At 47.6% G+C, this 8885-nt stretch overlaps 1 protein-coding gene across 4 annotated transcripts in view; it reads left to right on the forward strand.

Moving 5' to 3' along the window:
• Positions 1–8280, forward strand: part of PLEKHB1 (pleckstrin homology domain containing B1) — a 92820-nt gene extending 84540 nt beyond the window's left edge. For all 4 annotated transcript variants that reach the window (XM_075592732.1, XM_075592733.1, XM_075592734.1 and 1 more), the window contains exon 7: positions 7020–8280. In XM_075592732.1, coding sequence (XP_075448847.1) covers positions 7020–7159 — 140 coding nt within the window. In that variant the 3' untranslated portion in view covers positions 7160–8280. The remainder of the gene's footprint in view (positions 1–7019) is intronic.
• Positions 8281–8885: the final 605 nt, after the last annotated feature.

The raw sequence follows: 8885 nt of genomic DNA on the forward strand, positions 1-8885 counted from the left end.
ATGGCAGATTAAATAGATATCTGCAACAACAAAAAAGGTTGGACATCTTTTTAGAAAGGGATGTAGCAAATAAGTAAACATGGGAAGGATGTTAATCCAGAGAGAAATCTGCCAGTCAGGAAGGAATTTATTTTTCCCTTATGTGACAGCATTGGATAATATTTCACTGGGGGTGGAGGGGGGGGGGGGGTTGTTTGCCATCCTTTTGATCAAAATACTGTAAATACAAATATAGGATAAGTATCTGTCATCTAAATGTATCATACAGTAGGTTGAACTCTATGGGCATATGTCTTTTTTTCAACCTGTGTAACTATTCCATTAGTGGTAATCTCCACGAAACAAGAGGCCTCCTTTTTTGGATGGAGCTGCCACAGGAGCTGGTGCATAAGGTTAAAAGAACAAACACCCTGACGTCTGTACTGACCGATGACCAAGGCTTTTGTAATTGAAGAGTAACGTTTTGTTTCCGTTACTGAGCAGTGTTTTATTAGCAATCTGCCCTGTTATTAGGCTTGCACTGCCCTCTGCTGGCCAATCTCGCCATCTCACTCTGGCACGGAAAGGTTTCTTTAATCCGTTGTTTTTTCGGGGTCCCTTTTAATTTACCCGCCTGGCGCGGTCATTGTGAGATTTTGTCCCAGCACGTTTTCTAACTCTATTCCCAGCGCTGTTTTAGGCGTGTAATATAGTGCGCACGCGTCAATTACAATTGGCTGTGGGAGGCTGACGTTGAGACGTGCGCGCATGGCCGTGAGCGGTGGCGCGGCAGATCACGGCAAATACAGGAAAATGTATATTTCCGTGCTGCTGCCGCACCACGTGACGCTGTCAAGCCAATCACAGCGCGGGGCTATCGTTGTGACGTCTATAGCCACGCCCCCTGGCCGCGCACGCCACCGATTACAATATATAAACGAAACACGCGCCATGTGCATGCACAACGCCAGGCGCACGCAAACCAGCGCCTACTATATAACAAGCCTTATTCGTGATAGTCTTGTAGTGTGAGATATTCGCACCGAGCTAATGATGTCACAGAGCCGTGTATCCTGCCACCATTACGTAATCTTATGACTTTTGCATTGTTGCTCTGGTTTCGAATACAAAGTTCAGAGCTGGTAGCCATAGTCAAACTGATTACTGGAAACAGATACCCTTGAATGGGTTACTGGCTCTTTACTTCCTTATCTTGTACTTTACAGAACCCTGCAATGCATTCCTACTTCAAGATATACCTTGCACTATATAGTGAATCTGTACCTTAGTGCAGGGGTGCGCAAAGTTTTCTTCCTGCGCCCCCCCCCTGCCTGCTCTCCCCCCTGCTCGGCTTCAGGGTCATGTGCCGTCACATTGCCACGGCAACGCAATGTCACGTGACCCCGCAGCGTCATTTGACGTCGGGTGGCCATGATGACGCGTCACTGGAAGGCAAGGTAAAGGAAGTTAGAGATGCCTGACGCGCCCCACACTTTGCACACCCCATGGGGCCAGGGTGGCCGGTCCACTGGATGTTGGACCCGGCCAGAGGTCGGGCCCAAAAACTGCGTCCGGCTGCCGGGCCTAGCTCTACCCCACGGCGGCCTGGCCTCTCTGAAGCTCCACCCCCTCTTGTGCACGTTGGAAGCTGCACACACCGGAAGTCGGGCCCAAGGTAAGAGGAAGGTGCGTGCGCCGTGGAGGCCGGTGAGTGAGGAATTATGAAGTGTGAGGGGGTTTATGCAGTGTCTGAATGGGGGCTATTCAGTGTGAGGAGGGGCAGGGGGGATTAAGAAGCATGGTTGCCACCACTCTGAGTTTGACCCGGACACTACGGGTTTTGACCACCTATCTCCGGGGCTACGGGTTTAGTTTGTTAATCTCCAGGTGGTGGCGTTGGTGCGACGGCATCTTCCTGCAACACCCGTGAACATGGCTGCCCGGTGTCAAATGACAACGCGTTGCCATGACAACGGGACGCTACGTGACATCCCGGCGCCCGATTCCCATGACAACGTGACGTCGAGTAGCCTTCCGTTGTCATGGCAACACTGCGTCATTTCACAGGAGTTGCCGGGGGATGCCAGGAGACGCCACTGCACCACGCTGCCGGTAAGAGAGAATATTTTTCACATTCTTCTCCAGGTTGGCCTTCAGTAGAAGGTGGCAACCCTGTTAAGAAATATGAGGAAGGGCAGGATCAGTGGCACGTCTCAGGCAAGAAGGTTCTTTGAATCAAGGGCATCTTTATTAGCATTCTCCGTGGCAGACTGCCCATCATAGCGGCCGGTACTTAGCCGCACATCAGCATAGTTGCCCACTTCAAGGAAGTTCCCTCCTGACTCTGTAATAGAGACAGGGATATCTCTGCCACCTCTCCCCTAAGGGAGGGCCACCATCTGTGCCAGAGCCCTGACACAGTGTGGGGTCTGCTTGTCACTCTGCCACTACTTGACAGACTTGATCTGGAACTTTAGTCTCACAGATCTGACACTTGCACAAGACTAGCTTGAACAAGACACTTGCACACGACTCACTAACTTTAGGAAGTGATGCGTATTATATAGCTCCAGAAGACCCACCCCTGTGTCACTGTCAGTGGACACAGAGCATGCTGTCACTTCCTTTGCTTCACACTACACATCACAGGGGGTTGAGGGCAAACCTCCATGATAACTTCTGGCAACCTGCCCTCTTAACAGGGATTACTGCACAGAAAGAGAGAGAGGCATGTAACCCCAAAATTACACAGGGCTACAATGTGCTCAAATGTATCAGGACACTAATCACATAAATGTAGAATAGTCAATGTATAGCTAGATTGAAGAATACAGATGAAACAGGTGACATCAATAACAGTGAGTGCTGGAGTATACATGTATATGCGCATGCGTGAGATGCATAGGATATAAGTCCTGGTAGGTGATACATGTGGGAGAGCATAAAAACGACCCACTACGTCACCTCCTTCTCCAGAGTATGTAGAACCATGTGTAATATCCCAGCAAAGCCAATATGTATCAAAATTGGTTAGTTACTCACATCAGGTCACCTGTATGTCCTCCAGTAGCGTGCATCCAGATAGTAGAGGCATAATGAATCATCCTAGAAGGGAAAGGAGATGGAGCACAGCCGTGCAAGCAAGGAGTGAATCCAGGGCCAAAGGGATCCGATGAAAAATGCTTTATTGGTAAGACAACATGGTGCAGACAAGTAAAAGATTACTCTGACGCGTTTCACACCACACGCGGTGCTTCGTCATAGAGCATACTCTCACCTTATTAAGCCACACCACAGTAAGCCTGGGCCAGAACAATATGCAACGTCATAAGGTTCTTTGAAACCTTGAAGGAGAAGAAACAAGTTATCGGCGACTTGTCGACGAGCTTGACAATGAACGCATTTCTGCATTGTGTCCCTCGGGTGCAATCCTAATATATGATATTACTAAAAGTTGTGCGGAACATACATTATTTTAATTAATGTTGACCCGTAGTAACCCCTAAGTCTCTGGTTTTAAGGGATTTCCGAGGGGCTTTTAAACTTCCCAAGCATAACACCATTGGGTATCTGCGATACTGTAACTCTCCGCTCAGCTGCCATTTTAGTATACCCAGAGACATTGGTTTCCTGCGAAAACATGTAATCCCTTAATCGCTTTATTACATGCACCTGCCATTGAAACCTAAACTTTTATGACAGACCCCGACACAAGGCAACACTTTAAATCCCATTTAGCAGGAAGGTTAACCAGGTTGCCATACTGCAAAATTTAACCTTTGCAAGTCTATATCGGGACATTCTCTGCAATTTTCTAGTTCCCTCCTTCGCCTTTGCCTTCTTCTCCTCCTTCTCCTCCTTCGTAAAGAGAACATGACCGATAATTTGTTGTCTGAGGCTATTAAACTTTTTTTGTTGCCATAGAAACGTGCTTCTCCTTTTAGAGGTAGTTAGCTAAAAGGCCATGTATTTCAAAATATATGTATCCATGTAAATATACAGCTTCGCAGTTAACCAATTATCTCCATATTTATTTTTTCGTACAAATTTTTTTTTTTATTGAATTTTTTTATCGACAATTATTACAAACAGTATTCATAACATTATATAGAGCAGTTTATATGGGCTCCGTCTGCCCTTTGTGCCCATTTGCATTTTTTTCAAATAATTAAAACGGCATAAACCAAAATACAGAGAGATAAAGATAAAGCGTAGGCAGTTGGGGGGGGGGGCGGGGAGGAAGGGGTGGAGAGGAGGGGGGCGGGTGACCATCTCACTTTCTTTACCTATTGTTCGTTCCTTTCTAGATTAGCCTGATGACACTTTTAGGTTTGAGTTTCCAACCATGGGTCCCAGGTCTTCTGAAACGTATCCGTTGTATGTCTGAGGGAGGCAGAGAGTCTTTCCATAAGCATTACTTCCCCCATTCTGTTCATGGCCATTTGTTTGGAGGGGGCGATGGACACTTCCAGGCTGCCGCTATTGCGCATCTGGCACCCGCGATTATCTCCATTTTTTTAGCGTTGGTAAAAACCTTTATTTCCGGATCTACGTATATTAAATTAAATACTTAAAATAAACCTGGATATGAGAGTGTGGCTTTTATTGGAACTTGTCTGGATTTATTTATTCCCCCATCTCGTGTTGGTTTCTGTACAAGTTGCAGGGCCGCCAACAGCGGGGGAGAAAGGGCACTGGCGTCGTGGGGGTCCGGCCGTCCGGGCCCCCTGCGCGGCCGGGCACCAGTTAATTAAATACATTTTAAAAAAAAAACGTTTTTTAAAAATGGCGGAGATTTCCCGCAGTCCCGGCGCGCAGCTTCCCACGCTCCCCCCGAGCCCACCTCCCGTGGCCCCCCCCAGTCACTGTCTCCCACCCACCCAGTCACTGTCTCCCACCCACCCAGTCGCTCTCCCACCCACCCAGTCACTGTCACCCACATTAGTCACTGTCTCCCACCCAGTCACTGTCTCCCACCCAGTCACTGTCACCCACCCACCCAGTCACTGTCTCCCACCCAGTCACTGTCACCCACCCAGTCACTGTCTCCCACCCACCCAGTCACTCTCTCCCACCCACCCAGTCACTGTCTCCCACCCAGTCACTGTCTCCCACCCAGTCACTGTCTCCCACCCAGTCACTGTCTCCCACCCAGTCACTGTCTCCCACCCAGTCACTGTCACCCACCCAGTCACTGTCTCCCACCCACCCAGTCACTCTCTCCCTCCCGAGTCACTGCCTCCCAATGTCACTGTCTCTCACCCAGTCACTGTCTCCCACCCACCCAGTCACTGTCTCCAGACCCAAGTCACTGTCCACCAACCACCCTCCCTCCCTCCCGAGTCACTGTCCACCAGTCACCCTCCCACCCGAGTCACTGTCTACCAACCCGAGTCACTGTCTCCCACCCACCCAGTCACTGTCTCCCACCCAGTCACTGTCTCCCACCCAGTCACTGTCACCCACCCAGTCACTGTCACCCACCCAGTCACTGTCTCCCACCCAGTCACTGTCTCCCACCCACCCAGTCACTGTCTCCCTCCCGAGTCACTGTCTCCCAATGTCACTGTCTCTCACCCAGTCACTGTCTCCCACCCACCCAGTCACTGTCTCCCACCCACCCTCCCTCCCGAGTCACTGTCCACCACCCACCCTCCCACCCGAGTCACTGTCTACCAACCCGAGTCACTGTCTCCCACCCACCCTCCCACCCCAGTCACTGTCTCCCACCCACCCTCCCACCCGAGTCACTGTCTCCCTCCCACCCTCCCACCCGAGTCACTGTCTCCCTCCCACCCGAGTCACTGTCTCCCACCCACCCAGTCACTATCTCCCACCCACCCAGTCACTGTCTCCCACCCACCCTCCCTCCCGAGTCACTGTCTCCCACCCGAGTCACTGTCTCCCACCCACCCGAGTCACTGTCTCCCACCCAACCCACCCAAGTCACTGTCTCCCTCCCACCCGAGTCACCGTCTCCCACCCGAATCACTGTCAAAGTCACTGTTATTCACCCAACTGTCATCCTACTGTCATTCACCCACTCACCCACCCAGGCAGGCAGTCACATGTTTTTTGTTGAATATATATATATAAAAATAAACATGTTGCATTGTAATATTTTTTTCTGTATTACAATAAGAAAACAGTTAAGTAGAAGTTGCGTGCTAAAAGATATTTTTTCATGGTAGGTGCACTATGGGTTCCGGGGGGGGGCGCTATGGGTTCGGGGGGGGTGGGGCCCTGCGCCTTTCATTTGTCCCAGGCCCCATGATTTCTGTTGGCGGCCCTGACAAGTTGGTCCAGTAAAATGAAACTAATGGGAAGGTTCTTCATGTAGTTTTGTGCATACGCTTTGTTCTTTAGTCCTCTGTCTGAGCTATGAATAGACTTTGGGTAACCCTAGAGAAAATTGGGAGCCCTTAGGGTGAACGGCCTAATGCCCATATTTCCTTCGCAGTCTTCTGCCACAAGACCTTTTAAGACACCTTAAAGCCCATTGACTTGAATGGGCAGGAAGGTGTCTTATGGATTGGCTGGACCGGTGTGGGTCTCCATTCCAAGGAACCATTGAAGCCTTAATTCTACTTGACCCTGTCAGTAACGAGAAGTAATTGATACACCAATAGTAATTGTAATAAAAAATAAATAAACGTATGGTAAAACGGAACAATAAAATATACATAGAAACCCGAAAGAGTAAACCTAAAAGTAAATGTAGAATTATATTATATTATAAGACCGTTATAGCAAATTAGGCTTTATTAAAAAATCACATCAATGTCAAATTGTATTGGGCGGGAAAAAAGTACAATTAAATATTGAGGATATGTGTTTTTCTCACATATATTTGTGTAAGAAGGCATGGGGTAGTTCTTTGAACAATCTCGATCATTTGGCCCCAATGATCTTGTACTTCTCTAAATCTTCCTTCAGTATGTTAGTACGTCTTTCAATTATTTAAAATAACTTGTGTCCTGCACTGCATTGCTTTAACCCTCTTAGTTATGTGCTGTCCCTTCTCATTCCCTTGTCCCCAGTTCCTGGAGTGACACATGTCATTGTCCGAGATGACCATTATCGCAACCCATTCGGAAACCAGATGGCCCTGGGGTTGCTGGCTGGGGCAGTCACCGGCTCCGCTCTCGGCTCACTCATGTGGCTGCCATGTTGGTTTTAGGAATGTCTGGGGACGAGTCGACCATCCCTCGGTCGTCCATTAGAGGTGATGGAGTGTGCTGCATATTCCTGCCCTGCGTAGCAGATCTGTGAATCATTTCCCTGCATTTTTTTTTAGTTAGGTGCAGATCTGTATCATTAGCATTTAAGTAAAACTCCAAGCTGCTGATCTTGACTACTTCCCTGTATAAAGTAATGCTCGAATATCATGAAGAGACTGTTAAACCTACTAGGATAACGAAAATAACATGAAAGCGGCTCCAACACGTTAAAGTCCCAACTGCATTTAGGCCGATCAAAATTGGTGGAAGAAAGGGTAAAGCAATTATTTTGTTATACCAAATTACCTGCTTCATTGTCACATCATACAGCATCCTACAGTAAATATTACGGTGTGTTTATTCTGCTTTGTCATCTACGCATGCATTCCTATTCAATACACTGCTCACTAAACAGAAATGCTGTTTTGTCTGTACTAATGCTTTTTCAAGTTGTAGCCGCCGCCTACAGCCAACTGGATCCATAACTTTGGTGTGGAAGGTCCGGATTGTGGTGGCAAAAAGATTCCGGTGTATTTCAAGTCTGATTTTAAAAATGAACCCAAGACCATGTCTCTAAAGCTTGTGTGCAACCCTACATTAATACCTTTTTATCCTTGCAAGGATCCAAATCTATGAGATTTGGATGTTCTGAACCTACTAAAATTGTATTTGAATGGAAAAGTATTGTGTTTTTTTTTAAACATTTTTATTAACCAGACTTTAATAGTCTAAGACTATTTATTGATACTCCAAATGTAAATGTTAACATGTCGGCTGCGACGGATTTTTCTTTGAGTCTTACTGAAGGTATCACAACCCATAACCAACCTGTGAGTTGGTGGCAAAGTATATTTGAAGCACAATTCCCCTCCCTTTTTTACTGTGGACGTTCAAGATTTTCCTTACATATTTTGACGAGTGGAGAGCGAGCCCAGGATAAGAGGCCCTGTTGCTCCTCCAGGCTAATAAGCCCCCCCCCCCCCAATGTTCTTTATTACAGCTGTACTGGGGATGCAGAGATATTCTAATTCCTTGTCATTCTTCATGAGGGCTCCAATAAAAATTGAAGACTAATTTCATACTTCTGGTGTCTCTACTGGGTCTGTTGTTTTTACCGCTCCGAATAAAAAGGCTGTAAAATGACCGTTGATATGTGCCGTGCCGCCTAGAACATTATCCACTTTAAGGGTGACTGAAAGGGGCCTGTAGAACCAAAGTGAACCAATGGCAGTGAGAATCTTGATGGGCTAGATCAGGGGTGTTCAACTCATCTCCAGTCCCCAACCTGACCTGTTGGGGGAGCTTTTCAGGATAACCCAGCTTTAGCACAGGTGGCTCAGAGGCACAGTCAAAGACTGATCCTCTGATTGAGCCACCTGTGCTGAAGCAGGTGCTACTCCAGCACCCCCTACGTCTATATCACCAGAAACAGGGTGTCCCCGAAGTTTAAATTAATGGGGTTCACCTCCGGAGACACCCTACTTCAATACAGTATAGATAAATAAAAAAGTTAAGAAAAAAAGCACAGTGAAACATTAAACATACATTACCCCCCCTTCCTTACCTTAGTGGCTGACCGCTACGGTAATGAAGGTGTTAACTCCTCCTGTTACCAGCACCCCCCTGGGGTAACTACCGTTGTTACCCATTCCTCTATTCCCAAAAAGAGTCGTCGTCCCCTACCCA

Source organism: Ascaphus truei, chromosome 3 (assembly GCF_040206685.1).
Source record: "Ascaphus truei isolate aAscTru1 chromosome 3, aAscTru1.hap1, whole genome shotgun sequence".
Taxonomy (NCBI): domain Eukaryota; kingdom Metazoa; phylum Chordata; class Amphibia; order Anura; family Ascaphidae; genus Ascaphus; species Ascaphus truei.